Below are 24,400 nucleotides of genomic sequence, written 5' to 3' on the forward strand. Positions count from 1 at the left end.
GAAACCCTTTGAGCTGTACGGAACAGAAAGTGCTGGTTGCGCGGCAGGCGTCCTAACCCAAAAGCACGGTGATGCCAGCAGGCCAGTAGCATATTATAGCGCTCAGCTAGACACGGTAGCGCGATCCCTCCCCACATGCTTGCGAAGCGTTGCTGCGATAGCATTGCTAGTAACGAAAAGCGAAGATGCAGTGCTAGGTCACAACCTCACAATTCATACACCACATGCAGTGTCAGCCTTGCTAAATTCTGCCCAAACCAGGCACGTCTCATCAGCGCGGTTTACAAGATGGGAATTGGCACTAATGGCCCCCGTAAACATCACCATAAGGAGATGCAGTGCATTAAATCCTGCAACATATCTCCCAGGTGTGCCTGGACAGGCACAAAGGGTGGAAGATGAGAGTGGTGGGGAAGGAGGATTTAATACAAAGGAGGACACACATGATTGTATGGAATATTTGACCCAAAATTTTACCGCAAGGCCTGACTTCAGTGACAACCCACTGGAAGAGGTAGATCTTACTTTCTACACGGACGGTAGTTGTCACAGACAGTCAGACTCGGGAGACTTGTGTACTGGATACGCAGTCGTAGATGACCAAGGCACCATAGAAGCTGAACCGCTAGGCCCACCTCACTCAGCCCAGGTTGCTGAACTGGTCGCCCTAACCAGAGCATGTGAATTGGCTAAGGGCAAGTCAGCCAATATCTACACCGATTCTAGATACGCATTCGGGGTAGTCCATGATTTCGGAGCCCTATGGCGCCTCAGAAATTTCATGACGGCAGCTGGTACACCGGTAGCGCATGCAGCTCACATCAAAAGGCTTCTAACAGCGATACAGGAACCCGACAGAGTGGCTGTTATCAAGTGTAAAGCACACACATATAGCCAGGACCCAGTATCACTTGGTAACAGCCGAGCAGACGAAGCTGCTAAGTTAGCAGCTGGTACCCCCAGACAAACAGACACCACACAACTGATGGTATTTAATACCATCAACACACAGAAGCTGTGTGAAATGCAAAATTTGTGTTCCACACAGGAAAAGGCAGTCTGGAAGGCAAAGGGATATGGCCAGGAGTCCTCAGGACTCTGGACGGATGGACAAGGTAAACCGGTGGCCCCCAGAGCATATCTTCCATGTTTAGCTGAAGCAGCTCACGGGCTGACTCATCTGGGCAAGGAGGGAATGTGCAAGTTGGTAAGAGCATATTGGTGCGCCCCAGGATTTTCATCTCATGCAGGTAAGAGAGCAATGTCATGCCTTACCTGCTTGAGAAAGAATATCGGAAAGGCAATACCAACAGAACCATCTCATATCCCACCTACAGGCGGTCCTTTTCAGGTAATACAGATTGACTTTATACAATTACCCCCTTGTCGAAATTTGAAATATGTACTTGTTTGTATAGATGTATTCTCAAATTAGGTCGAAGCATTTCCTGCGGCCACAAATACCGCTATGTTTACTGCTAAGAAAATTGTGCAGGAATTTGTATGTAGATATGGTATCCCTAGAATAATTGAAAGCGATAGGGGTACCCATTTTACAGGTGATGTCTTTCAAGGAATGTGTAAGTTGATGGGAATTGATAGCAAGCTGCACACTCCATACCGTCCACAGGCGAGTGCGAAGGTGGAAAGAGTGAACAGCACTATTAAAAATAAATTGAGCAAAGTTATGGCAGAGACAGGATTGACATGGCCAGAAGCTTTACCCATTGTACTGTACAGTATCAGAACCACTCCCAGGTCCCCTCTTAATCTGTCTCCCTTTGAAATCTTGTTTGGTCGACAACCGCATGTTATGATTAACCCTCAGGATGATTTGAAGTGTAACAATGAAGTGACTGTAAAATACTTGATTAACATGAGTAAACAGCTAAGGAATCAAAATGATAATTTGAAGTTAGTGATTCCTGATTTACCAGATAGTAATTGTCATGACATTGAACCTGGGGATTATGTAATGATACGGAATTTTCTACGCTCAGGTTGCCTTATTGACAGATGGGAAGGACCATACCAAGTCTTATTGACTAGCACTACAGCATTGAAGGTTGCTGAGAGAGAGACTTGGGTTCATTCGTCCCACTGTAAGAAGGTTGCTGATCCAGAGAAGTCCCGTGATAAGGAACAGACGGTAGAGGAAGTTGTATCACCGGAGTGTCTGTTCCAAGAGGACTGAGGCGGCACCCGAGCATTGAAAATCACAAGATCGAAAGCAGTTGTCGATCCCCTGTTCCCTTTTATTGTTTTTCTCCAACTTCCCATCCCATCTCCCTCAATTATTTCTTTCCCCCTTCTCATTCTTCTCCGTTTCCTCCTATAAGATGGACTTGCCCCAAGAGACTGTGATCCGGATTTTCCTGTTGACCATGATGTTGACCAGAGCAGTCTGTTCCGGCGAGAGTACCATGGAGGTCGAGAGAGGTTCTGGAATGGGTTCTGATGACAAAGATGGAGGCGTAGTTTTCCAAGAACAACTTAACCAACAAGTAAAGGCGAGTATCAGAAAACGATCCGATAGCATTGACAATAGAAGGAATTGTGAAGGATTGTTAGCTGAAGAAAACTGTATCTGTAGGCTCTGTGACAACGTAGTTGAGGATGGGTGCATTAAGAAATGCCAATCCAGTTTTAATATCCACATGGACCGGCATCCATTGAGTGACTATCACTCCTTAGTGGGTAGTGTGTTAAATAAGACAGATTGTTGGGTATGCTCTCAAGTACCTCAAGGTCATAGCAAATCAGGGCTAGTACCATTTCCTTTAACGGTAGGGGAGGTACTTGAGCTAAAGGGTGGGAGACCGGTGGACAGGAGGTTTAATATCTCCAGTCCTCCTAGTTTGAAGCTCCACCAATATCATGTGGATAAGTCCCTAATATGTTTTAACATTACCAATCCCCGAAAGCCGGGAAATTGGGAAGTGTCATGGAGTAACCAAACCATGACCTTTTCATATAGAGCAGATAAAAATGCCTACAGATACAGAACTTATACGCCACATAGCCAGTAGAGGAAAATCTTTCCGATATAGGTATACCCTAGGAAGTAGGATTACGAGAGTTGGAGAGGTATCACCAGGATACTGTGCACATATCGTACAAACTGATACGTGTACTAAACAGATGGGAGAATTAGGGTTAGGAGATTTCACATGGAAGATGTGTAATATGGTTATGTCCTACTCCGTCCCATATGTTCTCCCCGATGATGCATATTTCATATGCGGGAGGAAGGCGTATAAGTGGCTTGCCCCAAACTCTGAAGGATTGTGTTATATTGGAAAAGTACTGCCTGAGGTAATGACTGTATCACATGCCAAAATGAAAGATATACACCGTGGTGCCCAAGCTCCTTATACTCATACTCATTACGAGCACGTAGTTAAAAGGCAACTGACAGAAAGGACAGAGCATTTGGCCTCTGACATGATCCATGAATCCACCGGGATTCAGGTTCTACTTGCGCTAGATTTCACTCGCACCGCTCGAGGAGTGATGAACTATAGATACATATCTGCGCTTGCAAATTTGTTAGACAATATCACTGAAATGTATGATGACACGTTTAGGTATACTGGAAGAGAACTTCAAGCTTATAAAACAGAACTGGTTCAGCATAGAATGGTTCTTAATTATCTCACAGCAGTGACAGGTGGATATTGTGTCACACTGGCAACGCAGTACGGCGTGAAATGTTGCACATATATTACAAATAGTACCGAGGACCCGGTCGAGGTCATAGACCAAAAGATGGACGATATTCTCCAATTAAAGTGGGAATTTCGCAGGAGACACAATCTCACTCTTGCTGCTGTGGGTAATGAGCTGACTGGTTGGGTGTCATGGTTGAACCCGCGAAATTGGTTCTCTGGTTTAGGAGAATGGGCTCAAGGAGTCATAATGGATGTTGGGAAGTTTCTTCTATGTATCTTAGGTGTTGTCATATCGATTGGTTTGATATTTAGATGCGGTCAGGCTTTAATGAAGTGCAAACGTAGTACTAGGGTAATGAGTCTAAGGAGTGAGGAAATTGTAATTCCAATGGATTTGATCTATGACCCAACGGTAGAGACAATGATGTGATGAAAATGCGATTATACGGTCCGTTTCTTTCACCTGTTTTTCCGTTTTTCTCCAAGGTAAAAAGACCCACTTGGACGAGGAATTTGATGATCCTGTATACAGACAACTGATGGATTAAAGAAGAAGTTTTGACAACCTTATACACAGATATTTGATGAACTATGCCATAGACCCCCAGTTTCCCTAGAAATTTTAAATTTACGCTAGCCCAACACTTTTGTAAGTCTATGGACATTGACAAAGCTTTTGCTCGCACCTTTTGGGCAAAAGCACAAAGAAGACTGCATTCAACAGACACCGAACAAGACTTCAACCGACAAATGTTCATTAACCTGACATAGAATACCACCGCATTTACCATAAGTGTTCTTTTATCTTCATTTCTACAACCCTCAGGTAATGACACACATAGTCGATAGGGAATACAGGCACAGATATCAGCAATCACATACCTCCCCCATTCATGTATCATCAACTAAAATGTGCTCCCCCATTTTGTTACAACCACAGCCGAAAAGAGCTCGGTAGAGTTTGACAGCCCATCCACAGACCCTTAATACGGGATAAGAAGGAATTCAAATGTATACTTCGCAATACCTCGAAGCTTGATGTACAACACGTACGGCACGATGATACATGACCCCCCAAACATGGATTCATACACACATGCTTCTGCTATCTTACTAGGTCATACCCTTTTCTCACCTTCCTTTCTCCTCCCTTACCCAACCATGGAAATGTATTTACACTTGACATATATTTTTCTCTTTTTGAAATGTTTTAGAAGGTGGCAGTTATTGTTGACTGCCAAAGGGTGGACTGTCAAAGTCAGAAAAATATCACTATGCACACTGCCATATTTGCACCTCATACATGTCCGCTCTGCGCATGCGTACACTCTCCAGTGCGTGCGCATACCCGCTGTTACGTGCACCCGCAGGCGCACGGTATGCGCATTTACGGTAGAGTTTATGTGTTCGTAGCGTGCGACTCAATCGTTACACATTTTAACTATATAATGTATTTTGTAGATTATGGTCCCTTTGATAGATTCTGAAAGTTTAGTTAATGTAGCATGTTCCTGTACAAAGAGATCCCTCTTTGTTTGATACGAAGGGTCCGACATGGATCATACAGTGGTGTTTAGTATCCATCGGAAGGGTATTTAATTAGCAATATTCCGGTGTTGGTTTGAAGCGGATTAATCGCTCGTGCTAATAGTTATGGACATAAGAAGTTGTTAGGGTCTCCTGCCCTGTGCTGCCACGTCGTCATGGCAACCGGGAGACAAGTGCTAGTGGTGTAACCTGAGCGCAGCTGATACTCCGGTTCGGGTCTTTTGCTGTGCAGTGGTTATAGGCTCTGTGCACGGCAGGGGATCCGGTGCTGGTTTTTGTGCTCACAGTCTGTGAGGTCTGAGTGGGGCGTGGACAGCACCTGCTTTATAAGGCCTCTTTTCAGGGTAAGCAGATGCTGCTGAATCTTTGTTGGTTAGTCAGTTCATGAACGTTAGCCAGTACTGTGTAGCTTTGTATTTGTTTGTTGCTTACTGCAAATAGGCCTGGGAATTTGGTATTACACTCTGCCAATCCAGACCTAGCAGTAAGACTGGAGTCAGTCGTTTAGCTTGCTGGGGTTCTGTTACTACCCTGTGAACTTAGCAAGTTTGCGGCTGTATTCTAAGACTTGCCTGTCTAATCCTGTCTCACTGTGCTAGGTGTCAGGGGTCAGTTTAGTGGCAGTAAGCTAAAACCTGTGCACTGCAAGTGAGAATTTGGATTGTGGAGATTCTCCTTGTGTCTATCATTCCATCTCTGACCAAGGAGTTTACTGCCACACCCGTTGGTAACCCTATAGGGTTTTGCTGTTGCCCTTAGCAACAGCATTTCGGGTACTCTACGTATTAAAACACAACATCTTGCTTTTTCCATCTTAGCAGTTCTAATACAAGGGAGATACCCAGTTCCTTAGCCTCTGGGCTTCTCTGTTCACTTTGTGTGTATTTTGTTACCCTATCACCTTCTGTGTACGTTATGTCATATCCCCCAGTTTGTCTGTGAGTCCATCTGTTTTGCATAACAGTTCAAACACCAGTACATTCCTGCAGACACTGGAGTGCATAACAGTTCTGACACCAGTACTTTCCTGCTGGCACTGGTGTGCATAACATATTCAGCAGCCTAATACTCCTGTTGAAATTTTGTGGGAATATGGAGCATACCCCTCAAAATACGTTGCAACAGGTGGTCGATCAGGTGCAGGTCCTGACTCGACAATTTAATGATTTGTCCATTAAAATGCACACCTCCCAGGCTGCTGGCGGAGCTCCCGCAGCAGCAGCACCTGCAGGGGTTAAGGAGCCGAAAGTAAATCTCCCGGATCGTTTTTCTGGAGATCGCTCGCAGTTCTTTTGTTTCAAGGAGAGCTGCAAGCTATACTTCCGGCTTAGGCCTCAGTCTTCTGGGTCGGAGATTCAGCGGGTGGGCATAGTGATTTCCTTGCTACAAGGAGACCCACAGGTCTGGGCATATGGGTTGCAGCCTGACTGTCCGTCGCTTAAAAGTGTTGATGCTTTTTTTACGGCACTGGGCATGTTGTATGATGACCCTGACAAGACGGCCTCAGCCGAGGCTCAGATTTCGATCCTTAAGCAAGGGCGCAGGCCAGTTGAGGTTTACTGTACGGAGTTTCGGAGGTTGGCCCATGATACCCAGTGGAATGACCCAGCCCTGAGACACCAGTACCGAAGAGGTCTTTCTAACCAGATAAAGGACCAACTGGTACAATATCCCTTGCCTGATAGCTTGGATCAGCTCATGCAGTTATCCATCCGGGTGGATAGACGGCTGAGAGAGCGTAGGCTTGAAAGGGAGACTGAGATTTCCTTCCTTCCCAAGGGAACCTCAGACTCTGAGGAATTTTCTGAGGAGCCTATGCAGATTGGGGCTACCCGCCTCTCCTCGCGTGAGAAGACGCGGAGGAGACAGCAGGGGTTGTGTTTGTACTGTGGGAATAAAGGTCATGTGGTAGTATCATGCCCAGAAAAGCCGGAAAACTTCAGGGCCTGAGGGTGATGGGAAATATCCTGTCAGGCCAGAAGTCAGAATTTCCCAAGAAGACTTTTATCATTCCGGTGACCTTGAAGATCCTCGGTCAAACTGTCAAGACTGAGGCCTTTGTGGACAGTGGGGCCGACGGGGTTTTTATGGACCGCCAATTCGCCCTGAAACACTCTGTTCCCTTAGTACCCTTGGCATCGGAAATTGAGATTTGTGGGTTAAACGGGGAACCATTATTCCAAGGTAAAATTACCTCTTGCACTAGCCAGATTTCTTTGTTTATTGGAGCCACACACTCTGAAAAATTGTCCTTTTATGTGACTGTCTGTACTTTTGCCCGTTGGTGTTGGGGTTACCCTGGTTAAGGGCCCACAATCCTCAATTTGACTGGGTCTCTGGGGAGATTCTTAGTTGGGGTACTGATTGTTTCAGGAGTTGCTTGAGCCTTCCAGTCAGGCTCTCGCAGCTAAGTTTGCCAGGATTGCCAGGGTGTTATGCAGATTTTGCGGACGTGTTCTCCAAAAAAGTTGCAGAGGTACTACCTCCCCATCGCCCCTATGACTGTGCCATTGATTTGTTGCCAAATGCTAAGCTTCCCAAGAGCAGGTTGTACTCCCTGTCACGTCCTGAGACTCAGGCTATGGCAGAGTACATTCAGGAGAACTTGGCTAAGGGATTTATCAGACCTTCACAGTCTCCAGTTGGGTCGGGGTTCTTCTTCGTGGGTAAAAAGGACGGTTCGTTGCGACCCTGCATCGACTTCAGGGAATTGAACCGTATCACGATTAAAAACTCATACCCACTGCCTCTCATTTCGGTCTTGTTTGACCAGCTTCGTACTGCCACCATTTTTTCTAAGATTGACCTACGCGGTGCGTACAATCTAATCCGAATAAGAGAGGGGGATGAATGGAAGACTGCCTTTAATACCCACTCAGGGCATTATGAATATTTGGTGATGCCTTTTGGGCTCTGTAATGCCCCGGCAGTCTTCCAGGATTTCATGAATGATGTGCTCAGGGAATATTTGGATAGATTCTTAGTTGTATACTTAGATGACATCCTAATCTTCTCCCATTCCCTGGAGGAACATCGGAAGCATGTACGCTTAGTCCTCCAGAAACTCAGAGACCACCGGCTTGGGGCAAAGCTGGAGAAGTGCGAATTTGAAGTTCAGCAAATCGCATTTCTAGGATATATTATCTCCCCAGAAGGTTTCCAAATGGAGGGTTCCAAGGTACAGGCAGTCCTGGATTGGGTGCAGCCCACTAGTTTGAAGGCGCTTCAGCGTTTCCTGGGCTTTGCAAATTTTTATAGACGATTTATCGCTGGATTTTCGTCTATAGTGGCGCCCTTGGTGGCACTCACTAAGAAAGGGGCGGATGTTGCTCACTGGTCTTGTGAGGCTAAAGCGGCTTTTGCCCGTCTCAAAAGGGCATTTGTTTCGGCCAAGGTGCTGCGACACCCAGATCCAGAGCGTCCTTTTGTGGTGGAGGTGGATGCCTCTGAGATGGGTATTGGGGCAGTGCTTTCTCAGATGGGAGTGTCTGATAATCGCCTTCATCCCTGTGCTTACTTTTCCCGTAAATTTTCGCCTGCCGAGATGAATTATGACGTGGGTAACCGGGAATTGTTGGCTATTAAGGATGCACTCGAGGAGTGGAGACACTGGCTTGAGGGGGCTAAGTTTGTGGTCTCAATTCTCACTGACCATAAGAATCTGGCATATTTAGAGTCAGCGAAGCGTCTCAATGCCAGGCAGGCACGATGGGCTTTGTTTTTTGCTCGCTTTAATGTTTTGATAACATATCGCCCTGGATCAAAAAACATCAAGGCTGATGCGCTCTCGCAGAGTTTTGCTCCAATCCAGGAGACCACCGAGGAGCCGTTGCCCATTGTTTCCCCATCATGTATTAAAGTGGGCATTACCCAGGACCTCTTATCATTAGTCCTTAGAGCACAGGAGCAGGCTCCTCCAGACCTTCCGGTAGGTCTTTTGTTTGTGCCTCCTAGGTTAAGACAGCGAGTGTTCCTGGAATTCCATGCCAAGAAGTCGGCAGGTCACCCGGGTATTGCCAGAACTCGGGAGTTGCTATCTAGGGCGGTGTGGTGGCCCTCGGTGGCTAAGGATGTGGATCAGTGGGTTCGGGCATGTGACATCTGTGCCCGAAATAAGACTCCTAGAGGGGTTCCTGTTGGCCCATTACATCCACTCTCTATCCCATCTAAGCCATGGACCCACATTTCAATGGATTTTGTGGTGGACTTGCCCAAATCCTCGGGGATGACAGCCATCTGGGTTGTCGTTGACAGGTTTTCGAAGATGGTGCACTTCGTTCCACTGGTTGGGCTGCCATCAGCCAGACGCCTGTCTGAATTATTTATGCTGCATGTTGTGCGTCTCCACGGGTTGCCACTTGATGTGGTCTCTGACCGCGGATCCCAGTTTGTGGCCAAATTCTGGAGGGCATTTTGTTCCGATCTCCAGATTTCTGTTAGCTTGTCGTCAGGCTACCATCCGCAGTCTAATGGGCAGACTGAAAGGGTGAACCAGTCCTTGGAGCAGTTCCTCAGGTGTTATGTCTCCAAGTGTCAGACTGACTGGGTTGCTCATCTGTCCATGGCGGAGTTTGCCTATAACAACGCGGCTCACTCTGCTACAGGGATCTCTCCCTTCCTTTGTGTGTATGGGCATCATCCTAAGGCCAATTCTTTTGACCCCGTGGACTCCACGCCTGGTGGTTCCTCTGTGGTTTCGGTCCTTAGAGGTATTTGGCGGAAAGTGAAGAAAGCCCTTGTGTCTGTGTCATTAGTGACCAAAAGGGTTTTTGATAAGCGGAAAAGACCCTGCAGCTTCAAATTAGGAGACTTCGTCTGGTTGTCTACCAAGAATTTGAAGTTGAGACAGCCATCTCATAAGTTAGGGCCCCGGTTCATCAGCCCTTATAAGATCACCAGGGTTATCAATCCGGTGGCATTTCAGTTAGATCTGCCCCGTTCTTTGGGTATCAATAAAACATTTCATTGTTCCCTTTTAAAACGGGCGATTAGTAATCCTTCTACCAGTGGAAGACCTTCCCCTCTTCTGATACGTGGCCAGAGGGAGTTTGTTGTTGAAAGGATTCTTGACTCCAAGGTGGTTCGGGGTCGGCTGTCATTTTTGGTGCACTGGAAGGGGTATGGCCCGGAGGAGCGGTCGTGGGTGCGCAGTTGTGATCTTCATGCCCCCAGACTGATACGCTCTTTCTTCTCGCAGTTCCCCGATAAACCCGGTGGTAGGGGTTCTTTGACCCCTCGTCAGAGGGGGGGTACTGTTAGGGTCTCCTGCCCTGTGCTGCCACGTCGTCATGGCAACCGGGAGACAAGTGCTAGTGGTGTAACCTGAGCGCAGCTGATACTCCGGTTCGGGTCTTTTGCTGTGCAGTGGTTATAGGCTCTGTGCACGGCAGGGGATCCGGTGCTGGTTTTTGTGCTCACAGTCTGTGAGGTCTGAGTGGGGCGTGGACAGCACCTGCTTTATAAGGCCTCTTTTCAGGGTAAGCAGATGCTGCTGAATCTTTGTTGGTTAGTCAGTTCATGAACGTTAGCCAGTACTGTGTAGCTTTGTATTTGTTTGTTGCTTACTGCAAATAGGCCTGGGAATTTGGTATTACACTCTGCCAATCCAGACCTAGCAGTAAGACTGGAGTCAGTCGTTTAGCTTGCTGGGGTTCTGTTACTACCCTGTGAACTTAGCAAGTTTGCGGCTGTATTCTAAGACTTGCCTGTCTAATCCTGTCTCACTGTGCTAGGTGTCAGGGGTCAGTTTAGTGGCAGTAAGCTAAAACCTGTGCACTGCAAGTGAGAATTTGGATTGTGGAGATTCTCCTTGTGTCTATCATTCCATCTCTGACCAAGGAGTTTACTGCCACACCCGTTGGTAACCCTTTAGGGTTTTGCTGTTGCCCTTAGCAACAGCATTTCGGGTACTCTACGTATTAAAACACAACATCTTGCTTTTTCCATCTTAGCAGTTCTAATACAAGGGAGATACCCAGTTCCTTAGCCTCTGGGCTTCTCTGTTCACTTTGTGTGTATTTTGTTACCCTATCACCTTCTGTGTACGTTATGTCATATCCCCCAGTTTGTCTGTGAGTCCATCTGTTTTGCATAACAGTTCAAACACCAGTACATTCCTGCAGACACTGGAGTGCATAACAGTTCTGACACCAGTACTTTCCTGCTGGCACTGGTGTGCATAACAGAAGTTTATGTCCATTTACTATTATTTGCACTTACTTATCCATGCGGCGGGAAACCTAGTTTCCCACCCACCTGAGCAGTTGGAAATGGTCACAGCCCACCTGTATGAATCAACCTATGACCTTTTGTTATAATGCGAAGACGAATTCCTGTGTCCAATGAACAATGAGATTGTAGGGACCATTGTATTGTATTGTGTGTGGGGCATAAATAGACAAGCCGACCTGATCCAGCTCACTCTCTTCAACGATTCTCATCACTGATAATCGGGAGCTGGATATTCAGAAAGGCGCATGCGATCGTTCCGTTTGTGCGTAAGTTTTCTCCGCAATCATATTGTCTTTATTGTTATTGTGAGTCATCTCTCTCTCTCTCACTCTCTCTCTCTCTCTCTCTCTCTTCTCCTCTTTCTCTCTCGTATTCCCTTAAACATAATCGTATTGTATTGTATTTCCTGTGTAGTTATCTGGTTAGTTAGTCTGTGTTGTATTGTAGTGTATGACTTGTACTGTATTATTCTTTTTGCAAGTATAACATTCAAATAAGGCGTTAGACCCTAAGCCCGGTATCTGTGTATTTCTTATAGTGTTAAGTATTCTCAGAGCGTCGGTGATGCTCGAACAGCTTTTAAGTTAATAAGGTTACACTGTGTTGCATTTACACTCAATCACTACACTAAGGTTTTACTGCATATTACATTGTTTATGGTTTAGATATAAAGGTTTAACACTGTAAGCGTCTGCGTCGCTGGTGATCTCCTCGTGATCCCGAGCGTCCGCTACGCTATAGCGAATCATTACGTTAGTCGGCAGCCAATAGCGTGCCTGCCTGTGATCTCTTGGCCGTGAGCGAACGTGACGCTTGAGCGTCTCGACCACGGCTAAGCGATTGTTACGCAACGTGCGTACCCTTACGGTACTCCATACGTCAATAGCGTACAGTGTTCTTAGACCTCTTAAAGGGTTTTAAATAAGATAAATATTTAGCTTTATCACCGTCTAAGTAGAAATGGCTGGCGCCCTAGCACCTAAAGACTGCAGCCAAGAAGATATCAGAAGCTTCCCAAAGGCTTCCAAAGATACATAAAAAATACTTCAGTGTCTATAAATGTGACTTTGCAAAAACACTTTAAATATGTGGCTAAATGGTACTCTGTATGACCAGAACTTTGGCTGTCTAATGGACAAGCTTCCTATTTACTTACTTTACGTTAGCTGTGCACACAAGGATACGAGAATTGTCCACCACGGTAGTTTCCTCAGGCAGTGCCACTGAGTTGATGTTCTTAGCACGGCTCGACTGCCTAATCCAGCAGCATCTCATATCTATGTTTGTTGTACCCTGATATTGGGCCTGATTAGAGATAGTAAAGACACTACTGTGAAATTATGTCAATGCCTCAGTCCATGGGTTGTCTACTGAGAGGTCCACTAGCTTCCACTCTAATCTGCTGAGGTGAGCAAATACTTGCACCACTGAGCAGACATGAGCTGCACTATCAGACATTAAAACAACCTTATGGTTGCTAAGATTGTCCGATGGTATATGGCTGCCGATGCCAGTGGAACTGTGTCTTCTGAAACGCCCGCCGATGAAAGCCATCCCCTAGTCACTGCCCAGGATTGTCTACTGGAAATGCATGGATCCCCATCAGGACACATGTGCAGTGTATCTCGGATGCATGCACAGATTTAAAACATTGGGTACTTGCACCTTGCATCCACCTATGAATCAGGTAGTCCTATAGATTATTCTCTTTGTGAAAGAAATAACTGCACTGTTATACACAGCAAATGTGCTCTACAATCATAAAATATTGTGATTGTTGTGATTACATTTCAAGTCCTTCCATAGTGCTCCAATAATAATAACAACTGTCATTTGAGTTATGGGGCCCATTAAGAAGAAATAAAGTATATTTAACTTACCGGATTTCCCGTTTACAGTCCATGTCCCAGATAAAAGTGGAATGCCTTTCGTACAGCAAGTCAAATTAAATGTAGCCCCATCGCAGAAAGTCTCATTATTACCTGACAGATCAATCGCTAGCTCAGTAATTTTACTAATGGTTGTGCTTTGTGCTTGATTATTTCCGTTGACAGTGACAGCGCAGGTGTAAGTACCTATAGAAAATAAAAGATACAATGGTGTAAACTCTGTTAGGAAGCAATGAAAATATGGAGAAGATAATTGACCATTCGGCAAAGAAGACAATTGTAAAGGCTATTGTGGCATTTTGGAATCTGGTGTGAAATACATTTCAGTGTAACTAGTGTTACTATGTTCTTATACGTCAGTGGCAAATGACAAGACAAAGCACTATTCATTAACTGCCGCTTAGATATTTTGGAGTATCTCTGTTCTACTTATCTTCTATATAAAAGCCATCAAAAAAGTGCAGTAATCTGAGAGGAGCATTTGTTCAGTAACACAGTGGTATAACTCTTACCCTGAACCTCACTGTGGTGGAGTGGTTTGGCAGTAGCTTATCATCTACCAGTTTGAAGCTCACTGTAGAGATATGAGTGTAGTGGTTTGGCAGTAGCTTATGGACAGATCATCTACCAGTCTGAAGCTCACCATAGTGATATGAGTGGAGTGGTTTGGCAGTAGCCCATGGATAGATCCTCTACCATTCTGAAGCTCACTGCAGTGATATGAGTGGAGTGGTTGGGCAGTAACCCATGGATAGATCCTCTACCAGTCTGAAGCTCACTGCAGTGATATGAGTGGAGTGGTTGGGCAGTAACCCATGGATAGATCCTCTACCAGTCTGAAGCTCACTGTAAAGATATGAGTGGAGTGGTTGGACAATAGCCCTTGGATATATCATCTACCAGTCTGAAGCTCGCTGTAGTGATATAAGTGGAGTGGTTTGGCAGTAGCCAGTGGATAGATCATCTACCAGTCTGAAGCTCACTGTAGTGATATAAGTGGAGTGGTTTGGCATTAGCCCATGGATAGATCCTCTACCAGTCTGAAGCTCACTGTAGTGATATCAGTGGAGTGGTTTGGCAGTAGCCTGTGGATAGATCATCTACCAGTCTGAATCTCACTTTAGTGATATGAGTGGAGTGGTTTGGCAGTAGCCCATGGACAGATCCTCTACCAGTCTGAAGCTCAGTGTAGAGATATGAGTGGAGTGGTTGGGCAGTAGCCCATGGATAGATCCTCTACCAGTCTGAAGCTCACTGTAGTGATATCAGTGGAGTGGTTTGGCAGTAGCCCGTGGATAGATCATCTACCAGTCTGAAGCTCACTTTAGTGATATGAGTGGAGTGGTTTGGCAGTAGCCCATGGACAGATCCTCTACCAGTCTGAAGCTCACTGTAGAGATATGAGTGGAGTGGTTGGGCAGTAGCCCATGGATAGATCCACTACCAGTCTGAAGCTCACTGCAGTGATATGAGTGGAGTGGTCAAGCTGTAGCTCATTGGTAGTTCCCTTACTCAGTCTGCCCCTCACAGAGTGCAAGGCATGAGTAGTAGTCCATATGTAGATATCTTACGTTATGTAAAAAAGAGAAACCCTAATTGGCGCTTGGATCTCACCTGCAGCCCGCTTCAACAAACTAAGGCCCACCCTTGCCTTAAAAAACAAAACAAAACAAAACAAAAACAACAACATATATTAAAGTCTGGCACTGATTACAGAATAGCTGTCTGTAACAGTAGTTCCAAACACAATTCATTTGTTTTTCTTCAATTTTGCATACTCACTCTGTTCACTTCTATCTATTTTATAATCCCCACAGTACTTCAGGGTGTTGAAACAAAGGACATAATCCTTTAATTCAAAAAGTGCCTGTTCAATCCACCATGGATTTGCTAATGTCGCACAGATATTTTTCCAGGATCTCTGATCCGTTATCTAGCTTTTAGATCTCCAATATTCTCCACAGCCACAGAAGCCACAGAGTGCTCTAAAATATTTTATTGCACTCCGTGGCTGTGGAGAAAATTGAAGGTACATCAATATCAACCAAGTGCATGATTTTGAATTTTTTAACATTAAACTGTTGTTGCCAAGCTTTTGACTATTCCTCTAGTCTTCCTAGAATATCAATCATTTGTTTTACCCCTCCTGGTGTGTCTACCCTGCTGCATAACTTTGTGTCATCTGCAAAAAAGGCATCTGTTACTTTCAATACCATTTGCAATGTCCCCAATAAAGATATTAAAAAGCACTGGTACAAGTACAAATCCATGAGGTACTCCACTGGTAGCATTTCCCTCCTGTGAATGCACTCCATTTACTACAACGCTCTAATTTCCTATCCTGCAACCAGGTTTTATCCATTTAACCATTTTAGAACCCAATCCCAAACATGCATGATTATTTAGCAGTCTGCAAAAGCCTTACTAAGGTCTACAGCCATGGCTAAAAGTTTTAAAAAATTACACGAGTATTGGTTTTCACAAAGTTTGCAGCTTTAGTGTTTTTAGACCTTTTTGTCAGATGTTACTATGGTATACTGAAGTAAAATTACAAGCATTTCATAAGTGTCCAAGGCTTTTATTGACAATTACATTAGGTTTATGCAAATATTGCAGTGCTCACCCTTCTTTTTCAAGACCTCTGCAATTTGCCCTGGCATGCTGTCAATCAACTTTTCGGACACATATTGACTGATGGCCGCCCATTCTTGACTTATCAATGATTGGCGTTTGTGATAATTTGTGGGTTTTTGTTTGTCCACCTGCCTATTGAGAATTGACGACAAATTCTCAATGATATTAAGGTCTGGGGAGTTTCCTGCCAATGGACCCAAAATTTAGATGTTTTGTTTCCCGAGCCACTTAGTTATAACTATTGCCTTATGGCAAGGTGCTCCATCATGCTGGAAAAGGCATTGCTCATCACCAAACTGTTCTTGGATGGTTGGGAGAAGTTGCTGTTGGAGGATGTTTTGGTACCATTCTTTATTCATGCTTGTGTTCTTAGGCAAAATTGTGAGTGAGCCCACTCCCTTGGCTGAGAAGCAACCCCACACATGAATGTTCTCAGGATGCTTTACTGTTGGTATGACACAGGACTGATGGTAGCACTCACCTTTCCTTCTCCGGACAAGCGTTTTGAAAGGGTATTCATCAGAGAAAATGACTTTACCCCAGTCCTCAGCAGTCCAATGCCTGTACCTTTTGCAGAATATCAGTCTGTGCCTGTTTTTCCTGGAGAGAAATGGCTTCTTTGCTTCACTTCTTGACACTAGGCCATCCTCCAAAACTCTTTGCCTCACTGTACATGCAGATGCATTCACACCTGCCTGCTGCCATTCCTGAGCAAGCTCTGCACTGGTGCCCCGATCCTGCAGCTGAATCAACTTTAGGAGACAGTCCTGGTGCTTGCTGGACGTTCTTGGGTGCCCTGAAGCCTTCTTCAGAACTATTGAAACTCTTTCCTTGAAGTTCTTCATGAGCCCATAAATGGTTGATTTAGGTGCAATCTTACTAGCGGCAATATCCTTGACTGTGAAGACCTTTTTGTGCAAAGCAATGATGACTACATGTGTTCTGTTGCAGGTAATCATGGTTAACAGTGGAAGAACAATGATTTCAAGCACCACCCTCCCTTTAAAGCTTTCAATCTGTTATTCTAACTCAATCAGCATGACAGAGTGATCTCCAGCCTTATCCTCGTCAACACTCTCACCTGTGTTAACGAGAGAATCACTGACATGATGCCAGCTGGTCCTTTTGTGACAGGGCTGAAATACAGTGGAAATTTTGTTTTTAGGATTAAGTTCATTGTCATGGCAAAGAAGGACTTTGCAAATAATTGCAATTCATCTGATCACTCTTCATGACATTCTGGAGTATGTGCAAATTGCCATCAGAAAACTAAGGCAGCAGACTTTGTGAAAATGTATATTTGTGTCATTCTCAAAACGTTTGGCTACGGCTGCACATAGGCTACATCTATGGCTGTCTCTTGATCTAGTAATTTGGTTTCCCAATCAAAAAAGTCAATAATATTTGTTTGACATGATCTCTCCCCAGCAAATCTTTGCTTTTTAGGATCCTGTAAATTGCTGGATTTGAGATATTCCACAACTCTTTTATTTAAGAATTTTTCCATCCGTTTTCCTACAATTGACGTAAGGAACACTGGTCGGTAGTTTCTTGTCTCTTTCTTATTTCCACTTTTGTGCAGTGGGACTACATTAGCTCTATTCCAGCTTCTATTCTGCATCTGTTTATACTGTATTTCCTAAAGGCCATCTTTTTTGCTTTCAAAATACTTGCTACTTCTTTCGAAAACCACACTACCTTCCATTTTTTTGTGTTTTTCTTCACCATTTTGATACAAAGAGGGTAATTCATATCTGATTGCTGGGCTGCGTTTTTTTTCTGCCCTGAGATCAGATAGTCGCCGCCTACAGGGGGAGGGTATAAGGTCTGTGCCAGTGTGTGGTCGCTTTTGTAGCAGAGCTCAGGGTAGGAGCTGGCATCAGACAACCTCCCTCAAAACGCTTGATCCCGCCTGTTTTTCCTGACACTCCTATAAAACTACATATATGAAAAAAGAAAGACAAAAGAAATCCTTTTTGGGAGCACTCTTATTTGTAATTAATATTAATCGATTAGTACAGTATACAGTGAGATAATGTGATAGTGAATAATCTAAAACGTAACATTTATTCTGTTTCCATTAAAATATCGACCAGTGCGGTCCAATGTAATTATAATCTTTTTCTTAATTTATAAAGTAAGAAATAGAAGGGTGAAATATGAAATGTGGTGAGAGTGAGCAGCTAAGAACTGCTCCACCAGTGTTATTCAGATTGAAAACTAGGTGATCATCTTGGTGATATCCACAGTGCCTGGTATTCCTAAGTGGTCCCCCTTCAAAGTACTAACCAGGTCTATCCTATCAGCTTCCGAGATAGAAGATCGGGCTACTTTCAGGATAGTACGACCTTGAATAGTAAAAGATGATATGTGAAGGAAGAGAGAACCCACTTCTGCTGTCTGTACTCTGCCTGCTACTCGTTACTGAATCAATTGGCCCCAGGCTTTTCCAGATGAGAGAGTGTTGGAAAAGAGAGCCATCACCTGTCTTATTGTGGAATAAATGGCCATTTCCTTTGAATATAAGACAGAGGAAGAAGAAAGAAAGAACCACTTCTGCTTTCTGTTGTGACGGCAAATTGTACGCTGAAAAGGGCAAGGCCCTTGTCAACACTGCTGTCAGCCAGATGAGAGAGTGATGGAAGAGAGGTACAGCTCAAATTGAAGTATGGGAGGAGTCAATACTGTATAGCTTGGTTAGAATAATTCATTCAAAAACCATCCCAATTTCATATCTATGGCTGATCACCCCTAGATTTAATGTATGGATATACACAGTGATAACGGTAATTGGGCTGATATTTTTAGATCAACTAGAGTACACATTTATTATATCTCATAGGCATTAATCAATCTGCATATAGTGGTAATTCCAATTGGAGGTAATCAGATTGCATTAGCAAAGTCTGTGGAGATGAATAAGATCATATTTACCTAGAAAGCAATTGAAAAGGTGGATCGTTGAATAACAAAAAAACAAAAAAAAAAACCAACAAACATGGGAACACTGGACTCTCACCCAAAAATAAATAAAATGAAACAATGTTGCAAAAGGTCTTCAAACAAAAATCTGCAGAGTAAGGTCAGAGATTCATTTAACCTTCATTAGATAGCACAGTGCTGCAGATGTTATATCATCAAGCATGGTTATGCTAATTAGTCCAATTTGAAACAGTATTGCAAAAAGTCTTCAAACAAAAATCTGCAGGGTAAGGTCAGAAATTCATTTAACCTTCATTAGATGACACAGTGCTACAGAAGTTATATCATCAAGCATAGTTATGCTAATTAATCCATTCAAGGGATCATTATCCTCAGTTAAATCTATAGAATTCTGATACCTTTATTTAATAGCATAAACAATTTTAGATTAGTGCTTTCTGCAAGGGAAAATAGCACAATGTTGCAAATGCTATATTAGTCAAGCATTATTGTGCTGAGTAATTAATTCAAAGAATCGTTGTCCTCTGCTGGCATAGCCGAAAAGTTAAATCTATGAAAATTTCTGACACATTCATTTGTTTCTATAATCAATCACAGAATAGTGCTTTCTGCAGAAGAAGAAAGTGCAACATAGAAATAAAATGAAACAATGTTGCTTCAAGCACAAGGTCTGCAGAATAAATCCAAACAGACAGTGAAATGAACCTTCATTAAATAGCACAATACTGCAGGGGCTACATTGTCAAACATCATTATGTGCTGCCACTGCTAGAAATTGAATCTATAAAGGTCTAAAGCATTCATTTGCTGATATAGATAAAATAAAGACTGGTACTTTTCTGCAGAAGAAGGAAATGCAACCTACAAATCAATCATTTATAAAAATGCACCTCTTTAATAATTCTATATAGGGACAGCAGGCGGATAATGTAAGCTAGTAAGATTGTTAGATATATACATTGATACATTAATCCTGCAGAGGGATATATGTAGAGAATCCCTAATGTCCTCAGAGTTTGAGGTGCGCTGTGGAGAGAAGGAGGAGGGGGAAGCGAGGCACATGCCGCCGTGGGTGAGTAGTTAATGTGAGAGACAGTATGTTACCAGGCGCCTCTCCAAGCTACTTTGGATGCCGGCGTGTATCGGTCTCCTCCACTACTCCGGCCGGCTTCCAGCTTCCCTCATTCACTGCTGCCGCGCGCCGTCCCCGCTGAGGTGCTGCGGCCGCCCGGACCAAGAGGGGGGGCGTGGCCACACGACGTCCTTTGATGACGTCAGTCCCGACGTACGTTTCACCGCTGGGCTTGTTCACGGGTCCTATAAAACTATCAGTTGCCCCCCACAAACTGCCTCTTCCTGTCAATCACCTTGCGAACACCCATGCGTTTGGATTTTTCACACCATCACGTCGCTAGGCACCAATGCCCGGTGCTGTTGTGCAATGCGCCGGCGCATTGCTGTGCATATGAATGCACAGTTAAGATCTGTTTGCCCGCTGTGCAAAAATGCACAGCAGCGATCAAATCTTAATTACACCCAAAGTTCTATTGCCTTTAGTATACCACTTTTTAATTTTTCCCACCTCTCCTGCACTCCTTTCAAGTTCCTCCACTCCTCCAAAGAATCACTTACACATCTTCCCTTTCCTAAAATCTAACACCTTTGTTTTTGTATGGGATGAGTCAGTCTCTGTCTTTATTCTGAACCATACTGCTTGATGGTCACTGGCAATGGTGCAAGTAGAAAAAATGTCTTATAGCGCGCAAAAAAATGGGTATGGCCAAATTCCACATGGGGCGTGGCCAATGAAAATGGGGGCATGATACACATATGGGGGAGCCAGATACACATATGACCCCAATAGTGCCAGTTACACATATGCCCCCACAGTGCCAGATACGCCCCCACTGTGCCAGATATACTCCTACAGTGCCAGATACACAAATGCCACACGGTGCCAGATGTACAAATGCCCCATGGTGCCAGATGCACAAATGCCCACAGTAGTGCCATATATGCCCCCAACAGAAGGGCAGGAGAGGAGAGACGCATGCTGCGCTCTCCTCTCTCCACACCCGGTGTCTGCAAGGTGGCAGCCCGGCGCTACGGTATACCGGATGGGAATTTCTTACCGGTACGCCATACCGTCATACTTGCAGTGCTGGTCACTGGATCCTAGGTGCTGGTTGGCACCGCCCACTATGTGTGACACTGTGATATCATGCACAAAGAGGGGGCGGGCCAGCACAGTGCGTATTAAAGCCCTGGTACGTTGGCTTTTCTTACTTGTACTTACTCTGGCAACCAGTGCTGTGCCAGCTTGTGTGTTACTACATGCCTTTCTTGTGACTTACCCTACCTCTGCATGTTGCATTCACTTGCCTACCACTGATGTAAATAACTTTGTCCCACCTGTATAAGGCCACTTTTGAAATCTTGCCTGGGGCTCCTTTAAGCTACCAATTTTTCTCCGACCCATTACGATTATATGATATTATATGGTAAGGCAAAGGATATAATGCTATATATTTATGTTCATCTTAAAAATGTGTATAAATATTTCACCAGACATGCCATTTTCTATTATGGTATAGATATAACATTGTAACAATATTTCCATGCCAATTTCAGGGTTTGCATTCCTATTTTGAGGAACTCAGAACTGAACCAGTATTTGAGGATGTGGTCAATTCATTCCCTAGCGACCAATGATATTGCAGAGAAACAAAGTGAGCTTTTTAAAACTTGCTGCTTCCAATATCTAATGTGCTAACCGGTTTATCACTCTGTGTCTCACATAGGTTCTGATTCAGTGGTGAACGAAGAGCAGCAGCAGCTGCGACTTTTGTTAGCGTTCATTCTAGCACCCTGCACCTTTCAAAACCTGTGCAGTTACTCTTTACTGCCTGGAGAGTACAGTATCTCAGCACTGAGACGCAGACCAGACTGTGCTAGAAGGAAAGAGGAACTGCATGGGGTTTGAAAGGTGCGGGGTGCTAGAATGAACACTATTTTGTCACAGCCACTACTTTGATATTCTGCAAATGCTGTAGCCGATGGGCCGTCTATTGAGACGCCAACCGGCTGCAGCTCTAATCCGCCGCAGTGCGCACAAAGATGCACCATCGATCAAATATTGACTGCAGTATTGGTCCACCGCAGTGCACACAAAGATGCACTATCGATCAAATATTGACCGCAGCACTGTAATTCGTGGTGTGACACATGGAGCGGTTTGAGGGTATGGCAAAGCTTTGGAGTCTATGTGGGGGGTGGCGTGATGGCATGTTTGCCTCATTGTAGCAACACCCCCGCTATACAATGCCACGATTACCAGCATTGTATAGCTGGGGGTGTAGCTAGGATGATGACGCAATTCTGGCAGCTATGGGAAGTCTGGAGACTGGAGGGCAGATGGCGGCTGATTCCGGGAGACTTCCGGGCGGCCAGGAGTGCCACCCAATTTTCAGGATCCTCCTGCCAATTTCGGGAGAGTCGGCAATTATGCATTAAAGCTTGAGGATATCTTCCTGTGGGTTGGGTATGCATGACCGGCAGAGTGGTTCCGGCGGTCAGCATTCCGATGCCGGGATCCCGGCGGCCGAATGCCGAGAAGGTGGCAAGCGCAACAGAGCCCTTTGCTGGCCTGCTGCGCTCACCACGTTGCGGGATACCGTGTGTCGACATTTTAAGCAGTCGGGATTCCAGCATCGGTATCCTAACTGCCGGTAATATAACCGCATTCCCTCCTGTGGTAAGCCCTTTTGTTAATTAAGTAAGCCCCATAGTATTTTCTACACGGGCTGATTAACAAGACTCTATACTAATGTGTTGTACTCAGAGTAAATGTCTATAGTACCCACCTGCATCAGAGGCACTGACATTCTTTTTGTTCAGCATGTAGCTAACCCTGGTACCTTGTAGAGAGTAGGAAGTGTTATAGCTTGGATTATTGGTAATATCATTGGAATTGAGGTACCAGGAAATGGTTGTTACTTCAGTGAAGTTACAAACAATAGTTAATGTATCTCCATGAAATAGTGTCTCCGGGTACATTGCAATGGTAAGCTTTGCTGTAGGGAAAACAGAAAGAAAGCAAATTTTTTTAAACATTTTAACTATTATTTTGCTTTAAGTTGGTCCATTAAACATTTCTTGGTTTATTTTTCACAAATTCAGCAATTCGTTCATTTCAGCATAAAACTTCCAACCAGTATCTAACAGTTTATATAGCTCTATGGAGGTTTCTGGGAGGTCCAGAGGCAGGTGTAGGTGCCAGGCCACATGCTTGGTGTCATCGCAGCCCACCTGTGTTGATTCGTGGCACCAAGCAGCAGAAATTGGACTATATTGACACAATTTGCTGAAACTTACATCATAACACCCCAGTACAGATCACTTAAGTTGGGGAAGTAGGTGAGATCCGGGAAGGTGGGCTACTTTTCCGGAAGTCTGAGGGAACTCACTGAAATTTGAGAAACTCCCAAATTTTCCCTGGAAGTAGGCAAGTATGGACCATCTAGACAATGTTTTAATAGCTGTGCCTCATTTATGTTGCTCAGCTAAAGAGTCCTTTGTGGTCATCACAAATGCCTCTCTGCAGCACAAATACTGCTTGGGTATGGCTGTGTCAACAGGTGGTCTATAAAGTACCCAGCACAATGGAAGGAGCGTTAGGATGCAGAGATTGGAGGAACGCCTGGGAGGAGCTGAAGAGCTGAGGAGCAGAGCTGCAATTAATACAGATGGAAGTAGGGGGAGGTAGAAGAACAAGTCCAATGAGTAAGCATGGCTGCAGCAGCTTCTTAACACTTGTGAGCATGCGGGCATGCTAGAACCTCCATAGAGACAAGTACAGTAGGGCATTCCTAATGGCTCGAAAGCTCTACAGTATGTATGTTATGAGACTGAGCCACGGGCTACATATATGTGCAACAGTCCTATTGGTTGAGCTTTTAAGGATGCATGAACATAGGGCGCAGTATAGTATATGCATAGTTGATTGTAGGTTCCAAAGACCTAAATATTTGGGACATTTTTTTTATAACATTTTCTGAGACGTGAATAATGACAAAGACGCCCCTTGATCTAATAATCTTCCCTACTTGCCGGCACGCTCTCCAGAAGTAAACAGTTCAACAATGCTGTAACACATCATAGTTCTTAAGGGTGGAGCAGACCAACAAGCGAGTCACTTGTGCCTGGAGTCATACTACTGTATGCTAGAAACGCAAGAAATGAGGCTGATGGTGAGGAACCGTAACGTTATAAGGCCGAGCAAAGCTGTCCGAACATATAAGACACCAGATACACACCAAAATAAATACTGTATGGATGACATTGGTCATATTAGAATAAAAAATATTAAACACTTAAAGCTCCAGCTCCAGCGTGGCTTACACCACCGAATAAAAACAAAGAAATATTTCCAACCATGGCAAGTGTGAAGAAAATCTCAGCAAGGACAAAGCAATGTATTCAAGA

At 44.4% G+C, this 24,400-nt stretch overlaps 1 protein-coding gene across 1 annotated transcript in view; it reads right to left on the reverse strand.

Moving 5' to 3' along the window:
• Positions 1-24,400, reverse strand: part of LOC134908955 (adhesion G protein-coupled receptor F5-like) — a 183,535-nt gene that overhangs the window by 138,434 nt on the left and 20,701 nt on the right. Inside the window, exons 5-6 of the mRNA XM_063915239.1 lie at positions 22,780-22,989; positions 13,331-13,525 (exon numbers count right to left, since the gene is read on the reverse strand). Of these exons, the coding sequence (XP_063771309.1) occupies positions 13,331-13,525; positions 22,780-22,989 (405 nt within the window). The remainder of the gene's footprint in view (positions 1-13,330; positions 13,526-22,779; positions 22,990-24,400) is intronic.

Source organism: Pseudophryne corroboree, chromosome 4 (assembly GCF_028390025.1).
Source record: "Pseudophryne corroboree isolate aPseCor3 chromosome 4, aPseCor3.hap2, whole genome shotgun sequence".
In the NCBI taxonomy this organism is placed as follows: Eukaryota; Metazoa; Chordata; class Amphibia; order Anura; family Myobatrachidae; genus Pseudophryne; species Pseudophryne corroboree.